The 27,388-nt window shown below is 41.8% G+C and overlaps 1 protein-coding gene across 3 annotated transcripts; it reads right to left on the bottom strand.

The window, feature by feature from the left end:
• Positions 1 to 254: 254 nt before the first annotated feature.
• LOC122212984 (GTPase IMAP family member 7-like) lies at positions 255 to 26,559 on the bottom strand. 3 transcript variants are annotated; one of them, XM_042927031.1, is made up of 3 exons: positions 26,492 to 26,559; positions 9,862 to 12,513; positions 255 to 3,972 (listed from the first exon to the last, which is right to left on the bottom strand). In XM_042927031.1, exons 2-3 carry the CDS (start codon positions 9,887 to 9,889, stop codon positions 3,083 to 3,085), a joined length of 918 nt encoding a protein of 305 aa, XP_042782965.1. In that variant the 5' UTR covers positions 9,890 to 12,513; positions 26,492 to 26,559; the 3' UTR covers positions 255 to 3,082. The 3 variants fall into 3 exon arrangements, with proteins under 3 accessions (XP_042782965.1, XP_042782964.1, XP_042782966.1); XM_042927030.1 differs by lacking the exons at positions 9,862 to 12,513; positions 26,492 to 26,559 and adding exons at positions 17,447 to 18,100; positions 23,835 to 23,920; XM_042927032.1 differs by lacking the exon at positions 26,492 to 26,559 and having other exon boundaries at positions 9,862 to 14,959.
• Positions 26,560 to 27,388: the final 829 nt, after the last annotated feature.

Raw genomic sequence — 27,388 nt, 5'->3', positions numbered from 1 at the left:
GGTTGATGGGGGGTGGGAGGGAGGGGAGGGTGGGTGGTGGGTATTGAGGAGGGCACCTTTTGGGTGAGCACTGGGTGTTGTATGGAAACCAATTTGACAATAAACTTCATACATTGAAAAAAAAAATCATTCCTCCTGGGGTGCCTGGCTGGCTCAGTTGGAAAATCATGCGACCCTTGATCTCAGGGTCATGAGGTGGAGCCCCATGATGGGTGTAGAGATTACTTAAATAAAACCTAAAAAAAAAAGTCCTTTCCTCTTGACCCCTTCAAATATCTATGAAATTAATTGAAGGACTAAATCTCACAAAACTGGTTCTCGCTTCTTCCTTTGGGCATGCAATGTGGATCTTCTGGCATAGAGCTTTGACTGTGGGGTATTGGCAATTAGAAAGATTCAGCTGAAATTGGAGATACTTATGTTAACACCCTGACACATTTACCCCAAGCCTTTCACATAACCTTCGGACCCAGATTTCAAGTTAATGCAGGTCATTTATATTGGACCCTACCTTTGACATCTGATATTCAACTTGTCACAAACCTAACTGAACGCTGTTGCTCCTGACTCTACCCTTCCCCTGAAAATCTTACCTGTCACCCTGAACTTTCCTGTTTCTGAACAGAAGCATGATCATCCTACCCATCACCCACATGGACACATCCTACACATCCTTCACAGTAGACTTCACACCTACATCCTTCCTCAGGTCTTCTTCTATAAATCCTTGTTTAAATTCCCCATCGTGGTCATGACTATCACATATTTCAACAACAGGGATCATGGACACATTAAACGCTGGAAATACCACAGTCTTCAGCACTGAAATAGAACCATCTTCAGGGAAAACTGGGACATAAAATATGTTAAGAGAAGTGAGTGAGCAATATTTCAATTGTCAAGTGAAGAGATAATGATTTATTTGATTTACTCGTTTTTTCTCTGGGTATGTGTTACCTTCCAAAATAGAACCTAAGGCTGGGAAAAAAGAAATTAGCTCACGTAAGCTGCACATTCAAACAGCCCTCACACAGGTTAATTGTATTAAGAATGCTTCTGCATATCTCTGAGCGAAAATATCTTTTAAATGGTTCTGAAATGAAAAAAGTCAGGAGAGAGCATGAATACTTTGCTTTCTAGAGATACTATCACACAAATGAGTCACTTACAAGGAAGTACTTTTGAACATAAGAACTGCATGATGGCAAAGAGTACTTTGGTCTCACTTTGTCTTTGACACATGTTTTCTCATGAGAGGATTTTTCTTCCGTGTTGCTTTTACTGCGTTCTGAGTACTGGTGATGAATCTTAGAATGAGCGGGTATTTAGAATCTTAAGTTTTCCAGACTTAATCTCTAATCCGTCTCCCAAAAAGTCACTGATACGGTAAACACTCTCAGTCATGTTCACAGACAAAACAAAGGACAAATAAAAATTCTAATAATTTGGATGTGGGATGTCTGCAATCCTTGTGAGTGACTGAGAGTCACCCATCTAACTTTGAAGTTTCTCTATTATTTTAGCAAGACAGAACCTTTCATCTACTTACTGCAAATGTCACAGCATGGAAGGGTAAGGAGAGATTTTTCTGGTGTCAGAAAACAAGCACTAGAGGGAATATAAAACCATCAACAACAATAAAGATGCTCTGAAAGAGAACTGGGTACCATAAGATTTATCAATCAGGTTCTAACAAGAAAAAGATAGTCTGCTCTCATTAGGTACTTGGAGAAAGTTTAGAGAAGGGGCCTCTTACACACTGTGCACACAGGGAATTTAGAAAACACAGGGACATTAATAGTATCGATAAGAAAATTAAATCCCACCTGAAGGGGTGAACAAAGACTGGAATGCAGAAGAAGAGGTGGGTAGAAAGGCCACCAAGGGAGGAGCTGTGACCTTTAGTGTAGGACTGCAGCTAGTCAGAGATGGCCCTGCAGAGATAGAGGTGGGAGAATGGACACCCCAGCCTTGCTTTTCTACTTCCACAGGGCCTCTGACTTGGACTTCCCATTGGCCAGCCAGGCAGAAGTCAGAGAACAAGAGATCCCACCGATGTAGTGCAACTAGATCAGCCTCAGGGGGCAAAGAGCTGGGTGAAGTGTGATTCTGCAGAGGCAAATGAAGACTATGTGGCCCAGATGGGATTTTTCAGATATAAGTGGAGACATTTTAGGTTAGGATGGTCCCTAAAAAAGAAGTGAGAGAAACACAGTAAGAGAATCCTGTGACTTTCAGATCTCCATGAACCACAGAACAATCTTTCCAGAGAAACCCGACACCTCCCTAACATAGTACTTGTGACCATGTGGTGCAATGACGCATGTGACCAGTGGTTCAGACGCTTAACATGTGCAGGATTTCTGATTTGAATTTTCCTGAGTCTTTGAACTCTATATGCCATTGCCTGATTATGCCAACTTTGTGTGAAGAGGGATAGGTGGGAAGGGGAGGCGGTGTGGACTGAGAGCTGGGAAGAGGCTTCATTCTGGTTAGTTCTCACTGCATAACAAACCATTCTGAAGCTCAGTGGTTAAAAACAAAAACCATCATTTATTTGTTCTCATAAAGCTGCAATTTGGACAGGACTCAGTGGGAATGGATCATCTTTGCTTTCTGCAACTTCGCCTGAGATGGCGGCCAGCCGGAGGGCCCACTTTTGTGTTGCCTCATTTGCATGGCGGGCAAGTTGATCTGAGTCACAAATGAAAGGTGAGCTGGGAAGTGGGCCAGTGACTTCAGGCCCTCTGCATGGGGGCCTCTCAAGAGACAGCCTGGGCTTTCTCACAACATGACAGTCAATTCCAAGGGTAAGAACTCCAACAGGGCAAGGAAGCATTGCCCACATGTAACCTTAGAGTCACAAGGTGTTGCTTCAACCATCTGCTATTAATTGAAATGGTCCCAGATCTGCCCAGTTCAAAGGTAGAGGACACAGGCCCCGCAAGTTAGTGGCAGGAGTAACAGCATCAGGTTATAGGAAGAATAAGTAGAAGCTACTGTCACAGCTATCTATGGAAACTACAATCTACCACTATCGCAAATCATCGTAAATTCAAAAGAAAAAATGAAATGGTCTTTACTACCAGAACATATGCCATATTTTTGAAAGCACCCTCATAATCCCATCTAAAACATGTTCAAATATGCCCTTCTCAGCTTCTTCCCTGATGTTTTTTAATTGTTCATCATAAATCCTCTTTAGCCATTTTATTTTTTCCTCCCGTTCTTCCTGTGATTTATCAGCATATTCCTTTTCTACTAGTTCAATTTCATTATTTAATTGATCGGTGTAGATCTTCTTCAGGTCTTCTTCCCGTTGCTTCAGCCTCTTCTCTGTGTCCTCGTAAATGGCATCAGTAAAGTAATCCCCTCCGTTGCTCTGCACCATCTCCTCTATCAGCTCCACCAGCTCCTGCACTTGAGCTTCCTTCTCGGCCTCTGAGGCTCTGTTGTCGAAGGCACAGTAGCGGTTCCCACACTCGCTGATGATGTTTCTTAGCTTCACATCTGCATCTGCTAAGAAGTCACTCAGACTCTGCCCTTCCAAGTTATCTTTGCCAGTGAACAACACGATCATGTGCCTCAAGGATGGCTTCCCAAAGACATACTTGATCAATGCCACGGTCTTCTGTTCTTCCTCCGTGTAGCGGCCCAGCTGGAGGACCAAGACGATGGCGTGGGGCCCAGGGCAGGAGTAGAGGACACACCGACTGATTTCCCTGCACGTGGTATTCAGGGTCTTCTTGGTGTCAAAGAGCCCTGGGGTGTCAACAACAACAAGTTTCCTCCCCTTCCCCTCCTTGGATGCTTTTTGACACTTGGGAGTGACAGCATGGGGAGCAACTTTAGACTCAAAGACTCTACTCCCCAGGATGGTGTTTGCCGTTGCGCTCTTCCCACTTCCAGTTTTCCCCACCAAAACAATCCTCAGACTGTTGTCCTGAGGGTCTTCCATGTCACTACCAGCGGCTGTGGGGTGTAAAAAAGAGAAGGAAAAGGAAAAAAGTCAACAAAGGTAAGTGGAAACCATCACATTCCTCTTATCTCCTTTGTGTTTCTCCATGAAAACCTGCAGTAGTGTACTATCCATGTTGGTCCCATAAAGACAAAAAGATGAAACAATTCACTCACCATGGAAGAAACAACAAAGTAGTTAAAGAGTTCCCCTACAAAAGAGTACCAGGTCCAGATGGTTTCATGGGGATCTCACTTAAACCTTTCTTAAACTATTTCTGATGACTTAAAACAGAAGGAAATCTTTCCTGTTCATTCTATGCCACAAGTATGATATTGATCTCAAAGGCTAACAAAGATTTCACCAATAAATAAAGCTACAGACTTGTCTCATTTGCGAATACTATTGCAAAAATCCCAAATAAATTGTCAGACACTACAAAGTAATACCCCATAATTAAATGTGATTTCTTTCAGAAATACTAGGGTGGTTCAATATGAGAAAATGGATTGTTACAATACATCCTCTTTGGTAGAGTTAAGAAGAAAAATACTTTGATGCAGAACAGACATTTCCCCAATTTCAACGACGTTTTAATAGATACTTCTTTAATGTGATTTTATAGAAATATAAATTTTAACAAATTTATCACCATATTTTCTCTGCAGCTAAAATAGTTGACTATAAACTTCATTTGGATGAATGAAGAAAGAAAATTAGCCTGTAGGGTCAACAAAGAGAAGAACGATGAGGGAGGGCCATCTCTACCAGATAGTAAAATATTTTACCCCTATAATTAAGGCAGTATGACGTGTGTGTGAACAGAGACAGAATGGAAAACAAAAAGGGACATTTCAGAGATAGACCAAATTGGTCTACTATATTCATGAGTATCCAGTGCAATTGTATTACGTTACATTTATCGTCCATAAAGCAGCCTCTCAAAGCAATGGGGAGAAAGATGGACTAATAACCAGCATTGGGATAACTACAAAACCACACAGAAAAAGACAAAACTGCACCCACGTCTTCATGCCATTCACATGCTAAATGCATTGGAAACATAACACTAAAAATCAATCCACATAAATACTAGAAGAAACTCAGACCAATCCTTTGTAACCTAGGGGTGGGGCAACTGTTTCTAAGATTTGAAAGATTGTAAGGAAAAGGATTCATACATCTGACTGCATAAAGACCTAAAAGACAATGGGAGATAGGAGCATCACAATTAAAATATGAATGTCAGACTATATCAAAGAGGGTTAATTCTCCTCTTATACAAAGAATACCTAAAAGTAGAGAGACAAATTCCAACAGCTTGATAGAAAATGGAGCAAGACATAGGAATAAACAGTTCAAAGAAAAAAAAGAAATGCCAATGCTCCTCAACTATGTAAAAATATATGAACACTCACTTAAAGTAGAGAAAAATAAATCTGACATAGGAAAAGAAAATAACTAAATATAGTAAATTAAAATTACACTGAGATACTATTTCTCCACTTACGGATTTGGCAAAAATCAAAAAATTTGCTGCTATAATTAGTCAGTAAAGGTTTAAAGGAAACAGTTCTCTTCTCCATGGCTAATGAAATTGAAAAACAGTCTAAAACCTACAGAGGAGAAATTGGCAATATTGTACAAATTACATATACATTTATTGGATTCTGAGTCCCAATTTTAGGACTTATGCCTGTAGTGGTCAGGGCAGCTCACTCCTAAACGTGCAATTTTGGCATGCTATTTCTTTTTTAATTTTTTTACATTTATTTATTTTGGAGAAACAGAGTGAGAGAAAGCGTGAGCGGGGGAGGGGCAGAGAGAGAAGGAGACACAGAATCTGAAGCAGGCTCCAGGCTCCCAACAAGCTGTTAGCACAGAGCCTGAAGGGCTCGAACCCACGAACTGTGAGATCATGACCTGAGCGAAGACGGACTCTCAACCGACTGAGACACCCAGGCACCCTGGCATACTGACTATTTTAAGTGAAAGTAACTTAAGATACAACCTATGTGGGAAGATTACTAAGACCCTCTTCTGTCCTCCTGCAAGCAGAAAACAAATTCTCCCGTGTAAAAGGTGTCCTTCCTGTCCCAGGAGGTAAAGAGACACCCTTATGTCCAAGGATGGGAGATTTAGAGCCAAGAAGACTGTATAAACAGCCCACTACTTTCTACTATTTTACTACCCCAGCCCAAAGTCTCTTTAGAATTCCTCCCTAACAGATGCTCCCAAAGTTAAGTTTTCCTTGTTTTGTCAATCCCTCACAGATCCATCGTCTCTTTGCCTAAAAAGTATAAAAACTTCCTGCCTTGGTCATTTCTCTTGGTTTTAGTTTCATTACTGAGCATCTGTGCACACTGCTTTTTTTTTTTTCTCTCTTGTTAATCTGCCTCAAGTGAATGTAATTCTTAGGGCAGCTGGAAGACCTTGAAGGGTAGAGGAAGAAGTTCCCCTTCCTTATGTACCAGAGCTACACTGAGAAAAACACAGGAAAACATTAGGCATATGTTTATTCTCTGTGTCACTATTTGTAATAATTAAAGACAAAAAATCCACCAAATACCCACCAGTAGGAGTCTGGTTGAATAAACTAAGGTACATACACACAGCGATATACTATCCAACTGTAGAAAGGAATAAGAAATACCTCTCTATGCCGGGATGGAGAGATCTCCAGGATATTTCATTAAGCAAAAAAAAAAAAAAAAAAAAAAAACAGGCAAAGTGAAGAAAATAATATTTAGTTTACTGTCATTTCTCTGATGGGGAGGAACATGAACTGTAGGTACAAAATACAACATATATTTCATGCACATGATAAAGCAAAGGCAAATCATCTGAACTGCCACCAAAGAAATTGCTGACAGAGGGATGGGAGGAATAAAGTGGGGGACAGGGTAGAAGCTGGAAACTACTTTGAATATACTTAGATTTCATAGATTTGTCTTGAAAGCATGTACTTCCTTCTTTTTGAGAGTTCGAATTACATCTCTTTTCCTTTATGAAAGACCTACATGTGTACCTGCTGTTGCTGGCTGACATAAATTCAAAGAGGATTTTTCATTTGTACAAAAAAAAAAGCTGAACACGAACACAGCGTTCCGCATTTGTTTTACAGCCAAATGAGCTAATGGAGAGGCCGAGTGGGCCATTGTCCACGCCAGCTGCCAATCACCTTCCCCGGGAACCTCACACAGGGGTTCACCACCCAGTCACCAGTGTGTGAGCCAGATGAGCACGTGGGCTTTCTCTCAATTAAATGTGTGCATCTGTTAACAAGTTGTGTCTAAAAGTATCAGAAACACATAAGGGAGGTTATTTGGGGGAGATCTGGGAATGCGCACCCTTTTTCCATGTACATTGATGGTAATTGCTTCTCTCCTTTATGTCATTTATTTTCATAAAAGATTTCATAGGAACATTCTGCTTGTGGATAGTGAGGAACATCTGTAAATAGCTTACATAATTATACAACAAAAACTATACTTTCAGATAACTAGTAAAAATCAAAAGCAAATGCAATACATAGTATTTGGTGTAATAGACAAACCACACAAAGAATTGGTCCAAGAAACTTGAAAATGCAGTTGCTTCATTGGCTATTGTCCTAATGGGATATAGTGTAAGGCCAAATAGGGGGAAAAATGTCAAGAAAATCTTAAATTGTTTTCAGGAATCCTGTCCTATTCTTAGCTTTTTGTGCACATGTGTAGTTTTGAAGCCCAAGGACAAACCCAGTGACAATGAACACCCTTAGCACCCATACTGTGTACTTCAAATGCCATTTCCCACCAAAAACTTTAGGACTCTTAGGAGAAGGTACCGATTCCAGATGTGGGCCATGAAATGTACACTTGGATCCTAGACTATCTACTCATACTAGAAAGCGAGGATTCTACCAGAAACTACTCAGACCGTGGGACGCCTGGCTAGCTCTGTCAATACAGCATACATCTCTTGATCCCACGTTCATGAGTTCTAGCCCCACATTGGGTGCAGAGATCACTTTCAAAAAAAATGTTTGGATCTTACCGAAAGGAGTACAGGGCCAACTTGAAGAGGCTGACTGGACAGAGATGGGGTAATTTGAGTACCAATGAGAATAATAATTTCAATGGATTGAAATTCATCAAATATGTTGAAGTTCATGAATTCATAACAATACCAACATCGCAAAAGAAGTGAAGTGTTCTCTTTGGGGTATGCTAGGAAATGATGTCATCAGTCTGAACATGGACAAAAAAGAATCAAGCATTCCTTTTGTCTTATTAACTACACCTTATGGAAATGAAGGTATGATTCAGGGGAACTTTCTTTTTAAAGGATTATGCCATCCAATAAATGAAGAAAGAATGATAGAATTATAATATTATTATTTGTGACCGTTAATGAGAGAAAGTTACTCTAGACTATCATTACAGTCTGCTACATTACAGAAAGAGACAGAAGAATATATAAGGTGCCTTCTGCTGGGCGTTTACAACTGCACCTATGAAATATTGCCACCCAAATAACCAGGCAAGCCTTAATCTGATCAAGCCTCTCCTTAAATTTAAATTTATACAAAACACGAAAACTAGAAGAACCTGTCATATGATGTCTTGAGGATTTAATGAGCAAAATGTACACTGTCCAATTCTATGGAAAAATGACCAACCATTTCTTAACCAAAAACATTTTACAAAAAGAAACAGGAAAGTGAAAACTTATTTATCAAATTAAACAAGACATATGAAAGAATCGAAATTTATGAACCATATTTGGAGCTGATTTTGAACTCTGATCATGGTATATTTTAATGACCTTTATCTTCCAGACATACATATGTAAATAATTACTGATAAAGTGATAAAATTTTTAGTATTCTAGTAATGTAATACTTTCTAGTATTCTAATGTTTAAAGTGTATGTATGTATGTATGTATGTATGTATTTAATCTCTACACCCAGCATGAGGCTCAAACTCACAACCCTGAGATCAAGAGTCCCATGCTCTTCCAACTGAGCCAGATAGGCACCCCCACTCTAATTTTTGAAATGAGGAGATTGATGTGGCTCAGAAATGCTGAGAACGTTGCCCAAGGTCACTGCGCTAATGGGCTTTGGGCAGAGAAGGGATCCAATGCAAAGTATGTCTGACCCTACACTCATGCATAACCCTTGCACGCTCTGGTCTCTTCTTGGTTCCTTCTGAGATCCTTGATTCTACATTTCTGTTTACATTGGATCAGAAATAGATCATGGGAGACCAGGGAGGTAGTTCACTCTCTGTCCAGAAACATGAACTGGTAGCGACCCTGGAATTAGGGAAGGCAACCAAAGGGCTTCACACACATTTGTTTTCTATAGAATAGCTCATTCTCTCCCCATGGCACCCCTTCCTTACCTCCTCTGTTACACTGTCGATCACAGCATTTCTCTCTTACATGTTGGAAAGGACACAGCCAGCTGAATTCTAGGCTTCCTGTGCCATTTGTGACCTGGGTATCCGGAAAATTTGATAAAACCACATGCACATCGTCTGGGATTCAGATTTCTTTCAGGAAAAAAGAGGAATTTGGATAGACTACTCTCTAAATTGCCTTCCAGGTCTAAAGACCTGCCTTGAGGACACTAGTTTCCCACTAAGGGAAATGGATGGGGTGTCAGGCAGCACTCACTCTGTCATGACAGCAACTGATGGAAGATATGCTGTTCAGCAAGTTTGTCCTGCTAAATAGGAGACGTGTGGACATGGGGCAAACAACCTCCTTACTCCCACTCTTCCTCCCCTGGGACCCCTTTTTGCTGGGCTGCTGGCACGACACTTGGTCCCCTCTCAGACCAGAACCCACACCCATGCACACCCCTATGTCCTGCTGCCCCTCACAGATCCATTGCTCTGAGGCCAGGCTCACCTTCTTTTGAAGGAGCTGAGTTCCCCATTGTTCTCCAAAGAACCTGTTTGAGCTGCTGCTTTTGCTTTCACTGTGAGGAAAATGTGTTTCCCCCTTTAAACCTCTGAGGCAGGAAGCTCAGATTGGTTGGAGCTAGTGAAGAAACTATTTGGCTTTAAAGAGACGGAAATATTGCCCTATAATTGGAGGAGTGCTTTAGTTTTACCAAGGTGTAAGCTTTTTCTCCATGTGCCTGCTCTCACACCAAATTTTCCAAACCTATATTTGTTGTTTGGGGTTATACTGGTGGATCCCAAAGGCCCTTATTAAATGACACAAATCATGCACACAGAGCCAGGCATGGTGTTGGATCATCTTCCCTGCATGGAGTGGGTGACTCTGGGGTGATTCTAGGAAGAAGAAACTCAAATACATGGCTAGATGTGTCCAAATTTAGAGCCTGAGATACTTCCCAGTGATTCTATCATATGGGTTTTTTCATGATAGTCTTTCATGAAGGTCTCAAGTTACTCATTAAGAATTTACCAGCCTTCAGGTACAAAGCCAAGACTCTAAAGGATTGGGAGCCAAGAGAAAAAAAGGAAGATGTGGCCTGGAAAAAGTCTTCCAATGACCATACACCTTCTCTAGTTTTCTTCATATGGTTCTTTCAAGCCCCAAAATATGCATGACCTGACAAGAAGAGATGCATCCAGGGAGGAGATCAAACTTTCCCCTACAACCTTCCTACGTTCCTCTACCCCAGACCCAGGCACAGGTAGATTTTCCCAGATTTAGCCAGTGCATCCATTCCAACCTGCTCTGGAAACTTTGAGATGATAGACAGATGGTCAAACCTCTCATGGTTGACCAGCTGTTCCAATTGTCTCTTGCATCATCATAAAATTATAATGTTTTTGATTATATATTTTTGTTCACTACATTGAGACATGGGATTACTTGATGCTCACACTTGAAGGTGGGTACTAAGAGAACTAAATGTGGCAGGAAGTAGTGGCCAATGGGGAGGCAACCCATGGAGGGAAGCAGCTAGATTTGGAAATTATTGTATTAATACTATATTATTGGTCCATATCATTAGACCAGTTATTGGTGCTAATGACTTGGAGGGCCCCAGGTAACTGTTTTCCAACTTGCAATAAAGACACAGACCGGGATCAGCTATGTAATTTGCAAAGTCTGGCACAAAAGGAATATGCCAGGCCCTTTGTCAAAAACAAACAAAAAAAAAATAAGAATTTCAAGATGACATCAACAGAACAGTAAACCCTTCTAAGTACAGGGCCCTGTGCAACGGCACAGGTCACATACCCATGAACTTGGTCTTGTGAGGCTGCATACATAAAAGTCTAGAGGAGAGCTAGAATCATATTTCCTGCTCAAAATATCTCTACCATTTCCTAGTTTCATTTCAAGCTACATATTCCTTGAGTGAAACTTGTCCTTGGATGTTTTCATGGTCAGCTAATTGCTTCTCCAGGTATTATGCTCAGGTACGCTGTTAAGTTCCCTAGAGGGAACAGGAGACTAGTTGACACAGAATCCATGGATGCCACAAGAAATCAGATGCGGGTCTCAAATGGTAACAGCCTTGTGATCATTGGTCAAAAAGGAGCATGTGGCCCCCATCAGTCCCATCCTGAGCCCTAAGTTAGGAGTGATCTCCTTCTACAAGATTCTGGATAGAAGCAGTGTAGCCCCATATCTGAATTGTTCACTTGGCCACGCTCCTGATCATTGAGGGCTTCCTTCCACTTGCACCTATGCTATGAGCCACAGGCCTCTCCACCGCTTGTCTCCTCCTGCAACCCTGGAAACACAACTTTCCACCCAGGATCTTGCTCCTTCCACATAGTCAGAAGCAGAGAGATACATGTGGACAAAGCCACAGCTTCCTTTTTTATGTTTTCCTTTGATTCTTTCCTTTTCACACACACACAGAAATGTGGATATAATGAATTTTCAAAAGGTGTGGGGTCATTAAGAGACATTCTTTGAATTCTATAGGAGTCTTCTTGTGGGGCTCAGGGTGTTTTCTGATGCTCAGATCTAGATAATTTCAAAGCTCAACTTATCAAAATAGTGCAGAAATAATAACAGTAGTTTAAAAGAATCGTTCCCCCATTGCCCTGTTTCTTCTACATATCGTCTTTGGAACTTTGGTGGATCCATTTCCTATTGCCTCCATAACAAATTCCCAAAACATTAGTAGCTGAAAGCAATATAAACTTCATCTTCTGCAGTTATGGAGGACAAGAGCATGGAATTAGTTTTATGGAGATAAAATCAAGGTCTTCCAGAGCTGGTTCTTTCTGGAGGCTCCAGGAGAGAATCCATCCATTGCCTCTTACATCTTCTAGAAGCTGCCAGATGCCCTGGGCTTGGGGCCACATCACACCGATCTCTGCTGCTTTCATCACATTGCCTTCTTGCCTCTCCTTAGAAGGACCTTTCTGAGTACCTCTGGGGCCCACCCAGATAATCCGGAATAATCTCCCCATCTCAAAGTCATTGACTTAATCACACCTGCAAAGATGCTTATGGAATAAGGTAACATTCACAGGCTCTGGGGATTAGAGTGTGGCCATCTTTCGGGGGCCACCATCCAGCCTGCCACATTTGGGTCAGTTAACCTCTCTGCAACTCACTCCCCTAATCTTTAAAATGGAATACTTACTTCAGACAGTCATTGTGAAACGAGATAAATTTGTACACATGAAGTGGTACTCAAACCATAGTTATCAATAGGTATTAGTTAGTAGTAATAATTCAACCCTCAATGCTCTTCTCATAGATTACCATCCTGAGGCTCATCTACACATCATAGATGCTGTCTTAGTCAGCGTGGACTGCCATAATACCACAGCCTGGGAGCAGGAACAGCAGTAATTAATCTCTCACAGTTCTGGAGACTGGGCAGCCCAAGCCCAATGTGCCAGCCAACTTGTTTCCCTGGGAAAGGCTCACTTCCTGATTTGTGAATTGCACTGTCTCACCGTGTCCATACATGATGGAGCGAGGAAGCAACTCTCTGCTATCTCTTCTTCCAAGGGCACTAATCCCATCAAGAGGACCCCAGATTCATGAACTCATGGAAACCAACTTATGTTACCCCCAAATACCATCAAGTTGGGGGTTAGGGATTCTGGAGCCTTCTCTCTTGGTGCCACATAAAACTAGTCACTTCTACTTTGTAACAATCTCTTTTAAGTGGATATCACTCAAGGTTTCCTGGTTTCTCCCCACTCACTCCACCCCCAAAGGGCACTGCATGAAAAGGAAGACTCAGCACCTCCACAGCCTGTCTACCAGGATAAGGGATCTGGATTATCTATAGCCCTGCACTCACATGTCTTCAATGAAATTGTCTTTTGGCTCCACGGATGTGCAAGAAGAGCTGCCTCTTGCAGGCTAATAGCAGCCATGTCACAAAAGAGATAGAGGTGTTAGGTGTGACAGTGCACTTGGGGCTGAATCCCTCAAAGGAAACATTGACCAAACCCTCATGAAATAAGGACCATGCCCCCCAAAGAGCCTTTTACTGTCTTCCACAATGTTATATTCCGTTATGAACCACAACCATTCAGTCCTGTTCTCAAACAGGTCTCTGCTTCCTCCTAAGGCTTCTCCGAAGATCTACCAAAAGTGACCACTCAGAATTTGTGTCTTCACCACAGGGTCACAATCTTGGAGCTTCAGGGGAAAAACTGTAGGACGTGCTCTGAACTACTGTTGCCTCAAAGAGACTCTTCAGAGCAGGTTTCCAAGATGGCAGCACTGACTCAATGCTCAGACTCTGCCAGCGAGCAAAGCCAGGACTACTGGGACTCTCAGTCTGGAAGCATATGTACCTCAGGAAATCAGACGACTGACTCAAGATCCAGCAGAGTGAGAAGTCATGACATAGGACTGAGTGAACGGATTCAAGATGTGCCATTGTGGTTATTTGTTTGGAATATTGATGGCATTCTGTTTGATGTTCTACTTGTATGGCTATTTGTGGAACCTTATTTCTTTCTCCTTACACGAATTAGTAGACTGTGTATTTGTAAACCCACAACAACCATCTTTAAATATTACCTCATCTTCACCTACCCTCAAAATTGAGAAACAAATGCTTCTACTAAGTTTCATTCACTTTCATGTTGATAGAACCATTTGCATAGGTTTAATAAAATTCTGTCCTCTTGTTTCCAAAGATACCATTGGAAAAATCGATTCTGCAGCAAGGCCATATGTACAGGGTGATATATGAGAGTGATTGTTGTTTCATCAAAGACCATCAGACCACTGCTAAGGAGCAATTGTTGTTGTTACATGTGGAGCTAATGTCTCCAAAACCTTCATAAGAAAACGAATATGATGTCTGGCTTCCAGGATCCCAATCTCTGGGAGTAAGGAAGTCCACTCCCAGGTAGTCCAGAAACCCAGGCAAATTTTGGAGACCTCAGGAAGAGAGAAATTCATTGAGATTTATGGGTACAGCATGCAAAGTTTACTCGAGAAAGTGTTTGGGCCTTGGTTTCCTACTCCTAGGATAGAAGAATGGCAGGGGCTTTGAAACGTCTGATTCAAAATTCATTTTGAAAATTTCCAAAAGAAGTTTATCCTTTGGAATTGATAGTTGCTTCATATGATTAGGCTCTAGATTTCACGAGCAAAGTCAAGGAGGCTTTTCCAGTTAATTAAGATTCTTGCTGCATCTGTATAAATAATCAGGCCATGCATGGTAAAAACAATCTTCAAGGATCAACAATACTTGTTGGAGACTGTTTATGATCACAAAGTAGAGAACGCTACGAAAATGATCCAAAATTTAGAAATAGGCAAGAGAGATTACTGGAGTGTTCTACTGTTCTGTGTGGTGCTGTGCTTGATGATCAGCTGTGATACTTTACAACACTTTAAGGACAGAGAGAATTTTTGCACATCTCTGCCTTGGAGATACTCAGCGAATTTTCTGTCTGGTGGAATGTAGAACTCAAAAATTACATTTTACTACTCTCTTGAACACATCAACATTTGATTTCAAATGAGCTTTGTGTTTCTGTTTGTTTGTGTTTTTTGTTTTGTTCTTTGCTTATGTGTTTGTTTTTAACTAGGTTTCACACCCAGCATGGAGCCCAAACTCAAGACCCTAAGGTCAAGACCTGAGCTGAGATCAAGAGTCAGACGCTTAACTGATTGAGCCACCCAAAGGAACTTTGAACCAATTATAGAATCATACTGGTTCTCTAGTTAAGCCATGAGTTGAGCAAAATCTTTGATGTGTTTATACTTGTCCAGGAGTCATGAGTTTGCTTTTTTTGAAAACTACAGATAAGAAAGAAAGGCAGAAATAGCATGATTCAACCCTTGGAGGTGGAAATATACTGGACACAGAGAACAGCTAACAATTTGGAGTGCAGGAATCATTACCAGCCTTTACTGAGGGCCTACTGTGTCCCTGGCACTTGCCTCTCCATCATTATCACCTTCGTTCCTTACAAAAGTGTAAAACGGATATTAATGGGAGCAATGATATCTAGAAGAATCTCATTCTTGGAAGAGGAGTTGAGACTGATTATAATGACTGTTGAATACCAGGCCAAGGAATGTGGATTCTAAGCCCTAGGCAGTAGAAGATTTCCAAGAAGTAGAGACCTAAGAAAACTATCCCAATGGGCTTAACCTGGTAACTGCAACTAGGACTGGAGAGGAAGAGATCAGGGGTACTGTACCCTCACACTGCACACACTGTCCCTCTCTTACCATCCATCCTAGGTTGAATTGTATCCTCCTAAAGAAGTCCTAACTCCTGATACCTGAGAATGTGACCTACTTTGGAGCACGGTCTCTGTGATGTCATGTCATGAAGTTAAGGTTGAGCCCTACTCCGATGCCTGGAATCGTTTCATTCAGAGTGAGGGATGTTTACACACAGATACACACAGAGAACACCAAGTGACAAAAGAGGCAGAGATTGGAGTGAAGCACCTAGAAGGCAAAGAACAAAGCACGACAGCCAGCACCAGAAGCTAAGAAGCAGCAAAGAAGGATCCTTCCCCGGAGACTTCATGGAGAGTATGGCCCTGGGAACGTCTCGGTTTGGCACTTGTAGCCTGTGCCAGTGAGACAGTAGCCATAACAATGAGACAGTAAGTTTCTGCTCTTTAAGCAACAGTTTGTGGTCATTTGTTACAGCAGCTCCTGGGGGAACTAATATAGATTTTAAGGCCAAGAAGTAGAGTCCTGCCCTGGTAATTACCTAAAATGTAGGAGTCGTTTTGAAATTGAGTAATGCATGGAGCTTCGAAGAATTCTGAGGTGCATGATAAAAAGAAAGGCCTAAGAGGATGTCGGTGGTAGGATGAGCATGCAGGTCACTTTCTGGTGAGGTCCCAGAGAGGTAGAGACCACGCTGCTGGACATTGGAGGGACGATGGCACTTGCTATAAAATGGCAGGGGGCAGGGGTCAGGGAGGCGGGCTAAACTGAGGTGGGCTGCTGGGTGGAGAGTAGACCATGTAAGTGATGAACTTGAATATTTAGCTGAGGAGAATTCCGAGAAGAGTGTAGAAGGTGCGGCCTGGTTTCTCCTTGCTGCTTCTAATGAAATGATTGAGGAAAGAAAGTGGTGGCCTATCTCCAGCCAAAGAGCACCAAGATGGCCAGCTGCCAGAAGAGCCCAGGAAGAAGCAAGCAAGGTCCTCCCCTCAAGGCTTCAGAGAGCGCACGCCTCTGCTGGCATCTTGACTTCGGACTCCAGGAGCTACCACACAATCCATGTCTCAACTGTTTCAACTGGTGTTTGGCTGACCTGTCGTGCAGTGCTAGGCATCCAGTATGTCCCCTCCACCTTGCCCCTGCCTGCTTTCTTGTCCCATCCTCTGAGAAACCCAAAGGTCTCCCCTTCTGTGGCACGGTGTGAACAGGGCAAATCTTGTAGACTACATTCTTCCTCATTCCAGCCACATTTCTGGCCCAGAAGGACCCCGGGTCCCCCTGATGAGAGAGAGCTTGGGGCTTTCTCAGAATTTAGATTTCAGTCCTCTAAAGAATTCTCTTTTTGGAAACAATTATACAACACCAAAACAAAAACTAACAATTGCTTCTTTTAAAGAGACACACAGGAATTTAAGGCCTGGGAGTGCGGTTAAGGCCTCCTGAACTCTGAAGGCAAAAAGGCAGACTACCAGGGTGCCATGAGCTGGGGGGTCTGAGGTAAAAGCGGGCCCCAGTCCCAGCAGCAACAATCAATCCCTCGCTCTTACAGAATACCAACACCGCACAAAAGGACTATTTTCTCTTAATCAGCAAAAATGTCTCCTTAATATATGAAAATCAGTCAGTGGAAAAGTGTGTGGGCCTGATTCTGCCACGATCAAGATCTATGGCTTGGAGAAAACCCAATCACAAACAGACCCCAAAAAACCACAATCCCCATGTGCCCCAGTATCTTTATGGATAAGAAGTCCCAGATTGTCTCAATTCAATGCCTCCCACACAACAGCCTCATGCGAGACTATCTGGGCCTCTCCCAATGAGGACAAATCCCAAGACTTTCCCCCCCACATGATTCATGACCCTGGGCCCATGTACCTACACAACTTCTCAAGTGTAAATGGCGTCTCGTAAATGGCATCGGTAAAGTAAGCCCCTCCGTTGCTCTGCACCATCTCCTCTATCAGCTCCACCAGCTCCTGCACTTGAGCTTCCTTCTCGGCCTCTGAGGCTCTGTTGTTGAAGGCACAGTAGCGGTTCCCACACTTGCTGATGATGTTTCTTAGCTTCACATCTGAATCTGCCAAGAAGTCACTCAGGCTCTTCTCCTCCAAGTCATCTTTGCGAGTGAACAACACAATCATGTGCTTCAAGGCTGGCTTCCCAAACACAGCCTTGATCAATGCCACCATCCTCTGCTCTTCTTCCCTGTAGAGGCCCACCTGGAGGACCAAGATGATGGCGTGGGGCCCAGGGCAGGAGTAGAGGACACACTTGCTGATTTCCCTGCACGTGGTATCCAGGGTCACCTTGGTGTCAAAGAGCCCTGGGGTGTCAACAACAACAAGTTTCCTCCCCTTCCATTCCGTGGATGCTTTTTGACACTTGGCAGTGACAGTATAGGGAGAAATTCTAGACTCAAACACTCTACTCCCCAGGATGGTGTTTGCTGTTGCACTCTTCCCACTTCCAGTTTTCCCCACCAAAACAATCCTCAGAGTGTTGTCCTGAGGGTCTGCCATGTCACTACCAGTGGCTGTGGGGTGTAAAAAAGAGAAGGAGAAGAAAAAGAGTCAACGAAGGTAAGCGGAAACCATCACATTCCTCTTATCTCCTTTGTGTTTCTCCATGAAAACCTGCAGTAGTGTACTATCCATGTTGGTCCCATAAAGACAAAAAGATGAAACAATTCACTCACCATGGAAGAAACAATAAAGTAGTTAAAGAATTCCCCTACAAAAGAGTACAAGGCCCAGATGGTTTCATGGGGATCTCACTTAACTTTTCTTAAACTATTCCTGATGTCTTAAAACAGAAAGAAATATTTCCAGTTCTTTCTATGACATATGTATGATATTGATCCCAAAGGCTAACAAAGATTTCACCAATAAATAAAGCTACAGACATGTCTCATTTGCGAATACTAATGCAAAAATCCCAAATAAATTGTCAGACACTAAAAAGTAAAACCCCACAATTAAATGTGATTTTTTATTTCAGAAATAGTAGGGTGGCTCAACATGAGAAAATGGATTGTTACAACACATCCCCTTTAGTAGATTTAAGAAGAAAAATACCTTGATGCAAAACAGACATTACCCCAAATTCAACACTGTTTTAATAGATACTTCTTTAATGTGATTTTATAAAAATATAAATTTTAAAAATTTGTCTCCATTTTTTTCTCTGCAGCTAAAATAGTTGACTGTAAACTTAATTTGGAAGAATGAAGAAAGGAAATTAGCCTGTAGAGTCAAAAAAGAGAAGAACGATTAGGGAGGGCCAGCTCTACTAGATAGCAAAATATTTTAGCCCCTATAATTAAGGCAGTATGAAGAGTGTGTGAACATAGAGAAACTGAAAACAAAAACGGACAATTCAGAAATAGACCAAATTGGTCTACTATATTCATGAGCATCCAGTTCAATTGTATCGTGTTACATTTCTCTTCCGTAAGGCAGCATCTCACAGCAATGAGGAGAAAGATGGACTAATAGCCAGCATTGGGATAACTACAAAACCACACAGAAAAAGACAAAACTGCACCCTCGTCTTCATGCCATTCACATGCTAAATACGTTAGAAATAAAAACACTAAAAATCAATCCACATAAATACTAGAAGAAACTCAGACCAATCCTTTGTAACCTAGGGGCAGGGAACTATTTCTAAGATTTGAAAGATTGTAAGGAAAAGGATTCATACATCTGACTACATAAAGATCTAAAAGACAATGGGAGACAACGAACACGATGGACAATTAAAATACGAATGTCAGACTATATCAAAGAGGGTTAAATCTCCTCTTATACAAAGAATACCTGAAGGTACAGAGACAAATGTCCAATAGCTCGATAGAAAATGGAGCAAGACATATGAATAAACAGTTCAAAGAAAAAAAAAAGAAATGCCAATGCTCCTCAACTATGTAAAAATATATGAACACTCACTTAAAGTAGAGAAATATAAACCCAACAAAGGAAAAGGAAAAACTAAATGTAACAAATTAAAATTACACTGAGATACTATTTCTCCACTTACAGATTTGGCAAAAGTGCAAAAATTTGCTGCTATAATCAGTCGGTAAAGGTTTAGAGGAAACAGGTTCTCTTCTCCGTGGCTAATGAGAATAGAAAAACAGTCTAAAACCTACAGGGGAGAAATTAGCAATAGCATACAAATCACATATACATTTATTCTTGGATTGTGAGTCCCAATTTTAGGATTTATGCCTGTAGTGGTCACGGGCAGGTCACCCTAAACGTGCAACTTTGGCATACTGACTATTTCATATAAAAGTACCTTAAGACACAGCATGTATGGGAAGATTACTAAGACCCTCTTCTGTCCCCCTGCAAGCAGGAAACAAATCTCCCATGTAAAAGGTCCCCTTCCTGTCCCAGGAGGTAAAGAGACACTCTCATGACCAGGGATGGGAGATTTAGAGCCAAGAAGAGTGTATAAACAGCCCACTACTTTCTACTAATTTACTACCTCAGCCCAAAGTCTCTTTAGAATTCCTCCCTAACAGATGCTCCCAAAGTTAAGTTTTCCTTGTTTTGTCAATCCCTCACAGATCCATCGTCTCTTTGCCTAAAAATTATAAAAACTGCCTGCCTTGGTCATCTCTCTTGGTCTTAGATTCATTAGTGAGCATTTGTGCGCACTGCTTTTTTTTCTCTCTTGTTAATCTGCCTCAAGTGAATGTAACTCTTAGTGCAGCTGGAAGACCTTGAAGGGTATAGGAAGAAGTTCCCCTTCCTTTTATCCCAGAGCTACACTAACAAAACACAGGAAAATATTAGGCATATTTTATTCTCTGCGTCACTATTTGTAATAATTAAAGACCAAAAATCTACCAAATGCCCACTAGTAGGGGTCTGATTGAATAAACCAAGGTACATACACACAGCGATGTACTATCCAACTGTAGAAAGGAATAAGAAATACCTCTCTATGCTGGGATGGAGAGATCTCCAGGATATTTCATTAAGCAAAAAAAAGGCAAAGTGAAGAAAATAATATTTAGTTTACTGTCATTTCTCTAATGGGGAGGAAAATTAACTGCAGGTACAAAATACAACATATATTTCATGCACATCAAAAAGCAATGGCAGATCATCTGAACCATCACCAAAGAAGTTACTGACAGAAGGATGGGAGGAATAAGGCGGGGGACAGGGTAGAAGCTGGGAACTACTTTGAGTATACTTAGATTTCATAGATTTGTCTTGAAAGCATGTACTTCCTTCTTTTTGAGAGTTCGAATTACAGCTCTTTTCCTTTATGAAAGACCTACATGTGTACCTGCTGTTGCTGGCTGACATAAATTCAAAGAGGATTTTTCATTTGTACAAAAAAAAGCTGAACACGAACACAGCGTTCCGCATTTGTTTTACAGCCAGTTGAGCTAATGGAGAGGCCGAGTGGGCCGTTGTCCACGCCAGCTGCCAATCACCTTCCCCGGGAACCTCACACAGGGGTTCACCATCCAGCCACCAGAGCTGTGAGCCAGATGAGCGCGTGGGCTTTCTCTCAATTGAATTTGTGCATCTGTTAACAAGTTGTGTCTAAAAGTATCAGAAACACATAAGGGAGGTTATTTGGGGGAGATCTGGGAATGCGCACCCTTTTTCCATGTACATTGATGGTAATTGCTTCTCTCCTTTATGTCATTTTGTTTCATAAAAGATTTCATAGGAACGTTCTGCTTGTGGAAAGTGAGGAACATCTGTAAATAGCTTACATAATTATATAACAAAAACTATACTTTCAGATAACTAGTAAAAATCAAAAGCAAATGCAATACATAGTATTTGGTGTAATAGACAAACCACACAAAGAATTGGTCCAAGAAACTTAAAAATGGAGTTGCTTCATTGGCTATTGTACTAATGGGATATAGTGTAAGGCCAAATAGGGGGAAAAAACGTCAAGAAAATCTTAAATTGCTTTCAGGAATCCTGTCCTATACTTAGCTTTTTGTGCACATGTGTAGTTTTGAAGCCCAAGGACAAACCCAGTGGCAATGAACACCCTTAGCACCCATACTGTGCCCTTCAAATGCCATTTCCCACCAAAAACTTTAGGACTCTTAGGAGAAGGTACCGATTCCAGATGTGGGCCATGAAATGTACACTTGGATCCTAGACTATCTACTCATACTAGAAAGCGAGGATTCTACCAGAAACTACTCAGACCGTGGGACGCCTGGCTAGCTCTGTCAATACAGCATGCATCTCTTGATCCCATGCTCATGAGTTCTAGCCCCACATTGTGTGCAGAGATCACTTTCAAAAAAAATGTTTGGATCTTACCGAAAGCAGTACAGGGCCAACTTGAAGAGGCTGACTGGACAGACAGAGATGGGGTAATTTGAGTACCAATGAGAATAATAATTTCAATGGATTGAAATTCATCAAATATGTTGAAGTTCATGAATTCATAACAATACCAACATCACAAAAGAAGTGAAGTGTTCTCTTTGGGGTATGCTAGGAAATGATGTCATCAGTCTGAACATGGACAAAAAGATTCAAGCATTCCTTTTGTCTTATTAACTACACCTTATGGAAATGAAGGTATGATTCAGGGGAACTTTCTTTTTAAAGGATTATGCCATCCAATAAATGAAGAAAGAATGATAGAATTATAATATTATAATTTGCCACCATTAATGAAACAAAGTTACTCTAGTGTATCATTACTGTCTGCTACATTACAGAAAGAGACAGAAGAATATATAAGGTGCCTTCTGATGGACGTTTACAACTGCACCTATGAAATATTGCCACCCAAATAACCAGGCAAATCTTAATCTGAGCAAGCCTCTCCTTAAATTTAAATTTATACAAAACACGGAAACTGGAAGAACATGTCATATGACGTCTTGAGGATTTAATGAGCAAAATGTACACTGTCCAATTCTCTTGGAAAAAGGACCAACCATTTCTTAACCAAAAATAATTTACAAAAAAAAAAAAACCAGGAAGGTGAAAACTTATTTATCAAATTAAACTTAAGAGATATGAAAGAATCGAAATTTATGAACCCGTATTTGGAGCTGATTTCAGTTTTAAATTCTAGAGGACGATCTGGGAATTGGAATACACCTGGTAATTTTTTGAAAATTCTAATTGTTTTTTGAACACTGATTATGGTATATTTAACGACCTTCATCTTCCAGACATACATATGTAAATAATTACTGATGAAGTGATAAAATTTTTAGTATTCTAGTAATGTAATACTTTTTAGTATTCTAATGTTTAAAGTGTATGTATGTATGTATTTAATCTCTACACCCAGCATGAGGCTCAAACTCACAAGCCTGAGATCAAGAGTCCCATGCTCTTCCAACTGAGCCAGATAGGCACCCCCACTCTAATTTTTGAAATGAGGAGATTGATGTGGCTCAGAAATGCTGAGAACGTTGCCCAAGGTCACTGCGCTAAAGGGCTTTGGGCAGAGAAGGGATGCAATGCAAATTATGTCTGACCCTACACTCATGCATAACCCTTGCACGCTCTGGTCTCTTCTTGGTTCCTTCTCAGATCCTTATCTCTACATTTCTGTTTACATTGGATCAGAAATAGATCATGGGAGGCCAGGGGAGGTAGTTCACTCTCTGTCCAGAAACGTGAACTGGTAGCAACCCTGGAATTAGGGAAAGCAACCAAAGGGCTTCACGCACATTTGTTTTCTATAGAATAGCTCATTCTCTTCCTCATGGCACCACTTTCTTACCTCCTCTGTTACACTGTCGATCACAGCATTTCTCTCTTACATGTTGGAAAGGACACAGCCAGCTGAATTCTAGGCTTCCTGTGCCATTTGTGACCTGGGTATCCCGGGGAATTTGATAAAACCACACGCACATCGTCTGGGATTCAGATTTACTTTCAGGAAAAAAGAGGGATTGGGACAGACTCGTCTCTAAATTGCCTTCCAGCTCTAAAGACCTGTCTTGAGGACACTAGTTTCCCACTAAGGGAAATGGATGGGGTGTCAGGCAGCACTCACCCTGTCATGACAGCAATGATGGAAGATACGCTGTTCAGCAAGTTTGTCCTGCTATATAGGAGATGTGTGGACATGGGCCAATCAATCTCCTTACTCCCACTCTTCCTCCCCCGGGACCCCTGTGGCAGCATCCTGTTTGCTGGGCTGCTGGCACGGTATTTGGTCCCCTCTCAGACCAGGACCCACACCCATGCACAGCCCTGTGTCCTGCTGCCCCTCCCGGCTCTATTGCCCTAGGCCAGGCTCACCTTCTTTTGAATGAGCTGATGAGTTCCCCATTGTTCTCCAAAGAAGCTGTTTGAGCTGGTGCTTTTGCTTAACTGAGAGGAAAAAGTGTTTGCACCCTTTAAACCTCTGAGACAGGAAGCTCAGATTGGGTGGAGCTAGTGAAGGAACTATTTGGCTTTAAAGAGACAGAAATATTGCCCTATACTTGGAGGAGTGCTTGAGTTTTACCAAGGTGTAAGCTTTTTCTCCATGTGCCTGCTCTCACACCAAATTTTACAAACCTATATTTGTTGTTTGGGGTTATACTGGTGGATCCCAAAGGCCCTTATTACATGACACAAATCATGCACACAGAGCCAGGCATGGTGTTGGGTCATCTTCCCTGCATGGAGTGGGAGACTCTGGCGTGATTCTAGGAAGAAGAAACTCAAATGCGTGGCTAGATGTGTCCAAATTTAGAGCCTGAGATACTTCCCAGTGATTGTATCATATGGGTGTTCATGATAGTCTTTCATGAAGGTCTCAAGTAACTCATTAAAAATTTACCAGCCTTGAGGTACAAAGCCAAGAGTCTAAACCATTGGGAGCCAAGAGGAGAAAAAGGAATATGTGGCCTGGAAAAAGTCTTCCAATGACCATACACCTTCTCTACTTTTCTTCATATGGTTCTTTCAAGCCCCAAAATATGCATGACCTGACAACAAAAGATGCACCCAGGGTGGAGATCAAACTTTCCCCTACAACCTTCCTACTTTCCTCTACCCCAGACCCAGGCACTGGTAGATTTTCCCAGATTTAACCAGTGCATCCATTCCAACCTGCTCTGGAAACTTTGAGATGATAGACAGATGGTCAAACCTCTCATGGTTGACCAGCTGTTCCAATTGTCTCTTGCATCATCATAAAATTATAATGTTTTTGATTATATATTTTTGTTCACTACATTGAGACATGGGATTACTTGATGCTCACACTTGAAGGTGGGTACTAAGAGAACTAAATGTGGCAGGAAGTAGTGGCCAATGGGGAGGCAACCCATGGAGGGAAGCAGCTAGATTTGGAAATTATTGTATTAATACTATATTATTGGCCCATATCATTAGACCAGTTATTGGTGCTAATGACTTGGAGGGCCCCAGGTAACTGTTTTCCAACTTGCAATAAAGACACAGACCAGGACTAGCTATGTAATTTGCAAAGTCTGGCACAAAAGGAATATGCCAGGCCCTTTGTCAAAAACAAACAAAAAAAAATTAAGAATTTCAAGATGACATCAACAGAACAGTAAATCCTTCTAAGTACAAGGCCCTGTGCAACGGCACAGGTCACATACCCATGAACTTGGTCTTGATGAGGCTGCATACATAAAAGTCTAGAGGAGAGCTAGAATCATATTTCCTGCTCAAAATATCTCTACCATTTCCTAGTTTCATTTCAAGCTACATATTCCTTGAGTGAAACTTGTCCTCAGATGTTTTCATGGTCAGCTAATTGCTTCTCCAGGTATTATGCTCAGGTACGCTGTTAAGTTCCCTAGAGGGAACAGGAGACTAGTTGACACAGAATCCATGGATGCCACAAGAAATCAGATGCGGGTCTCAAATGGTAACAGCCTTGTGATCATTGGTCAAAAAGGAGCATGTGGCCCCCATCAGTCCCATCCTGAGCCCTAAGTTAGGAGTGATCTCCTTCTAGAAGATTCTGGATAGAAGCAGTGTAGCCCCATATCTGAATTGTTCACTTGGCCACGCTCCTGATCATTGAGGGCTTCCTTCCACTTGCACCTATGCTGTGAGCCACAGGCCTCTCCACCGCTTGTCTCCTCCTGCAACCCTGGAAACACAACTTTCCACCCAGGATCTTGCTCCTTCCACATAGTCAGAAGCAGAGAGATAAATGTGGACAAAGCCACAGCTTCCTTTTTTATGTTTTCCTTTGATTCTTTCCATTTCACACACACACAGAAATGTGGATATAATGAATTTTCAAAAGGTGTGGGGTCATTAAGAGACATTCTTTGAATTCTATAGGAGTCTTCTTGTGGGGCTCAGGGTGTTTTCTGATGCTCAGATCTAGATAATCTCAAAGCTCAACTTATCAAAATAGTGCAGAAATAATAACAGTAGTTTAAAATAATCGTTCCCCCATTGCCCTGTTTCTTCTACATATCGTCTTTGGAACTTTGGTGGATCCATTTCCTATTGCCTCCATAACAAATTCCCAAAACATTAGTAGCTGAAAACAATATAAACTTCATCTTCTGCAGTTATGGAGGACAAGAGCATGGAATTAGTTTTATGGAGATAAAATCAAGGTCTTCCAGAGCTGGTTCTTTCTGGAGGCTCCAGGAGAGAATCCATCCATTGCCTCTTACATCTTCTAGAAGCTGCCAGATGCCCTGGGCTTGGGGCCACATCACACCAATCTCTCTGCCTTTATCACATTGCCTACATGCCTCTCCTTAGAAGGACCTTTCTGAGTACCTCTGGGGCCCACCCAGATAATCCGGAATAATCTCCCCATCTCAAAGTCATTAACTTAATCACACCTGCAAAGATGCTTATGGAATAAGGTAACATTCACAGGCTCTGGGGATTAGAGTGTGGCCATCTTTCGGGGGCCACCATTCAGCCTGCCACATTTGGGTCAGTTAACCTCTCTAAAGATTAGAGTTAACCTAATCTTTAAAATGGAATACTTACTTCAGACAGTCATTGTGAAACCAGATAAATTTGTACACATGAAGTGGTACTCAAACCATAGTGATCAATAGGTATTATTTAGAAGTAGTAATAGAACCCTCTATGCTAGTCTCATAGATTACCCTTCTAAGGCTCACCTACACATCAGAGATGCTGTCTTAATCAGCTTGCACAACCATAATACCACAGCCTGGGAGCAGGAACAACAGGAATTCATTTCTCACAGTTCTGGAGACTGGGCAGCCCAAGCCCAATGTGCCAGCCTACTTGTTTCCCTGGAGAAGGCTCACCTCCTAATTTGTGGATGGCACCGTCTCACCGTGTCCATACATGATGGAGCAAGGAAGCAACTCTCTGCTATCTCTTCTTACAAGGACACTAATCCCGTCAAAAGGACCCCAGATTCATGAACTCATGGAAACCCACTTACCTTATCCCCAAATACCATCATGTTGGGGGTTAGGGATTCTGGAGCCTTCTCTCTTGGTGCCAAATAAATCTACTCACTTCTACTTTGTATCAACCTCTTTTAAGTGGATATCAATCAAGGTTTCCTGGTTTCTCCCCACTCACTCTACCCCCAAAGGGCACTGCATGAAAAGGAAGACTCAGCACCTCCACAGCCTCTATACCAGGATAAGAGATCTGGATTATCTACACCCCTGCTCTCACATGTCTTTAATGAAATTGTCTTCTGGCTCCACGGATGTGCAAGAAGAGCTGCCTCTTGCAGCCTCATGGCAGTCGTGTCACAAAAGAGATAGAGGTGTTAGGTGTGACAGTGCACTTGGGGCTGAATCCCTCAAAGGAAACATTGACCAAACCCTCATGAAATAAAGACCATGCCCCCCAAAGAGCCTTTTACTGTCTTC

Source organism: Panthera leo, chromosome A2, assembly GCF_018350215.1.
Source record: "Panthera leo isolate Ple1 chromosome A2, P.leo_Ple1_pat1.1, whole genome shotgun sequence".
NCBI classification, from domain to species: domain Eukaryota; kingdom Metazoa; phylum Chordata; class Mammalia; order Carnivora; family Felidae; genus Panthera; species Panthera leo.
Note: the sequence above shows the minus strand (reverse complement) of the source record. Positions and strands in the feature narration are given on the sequence as shown.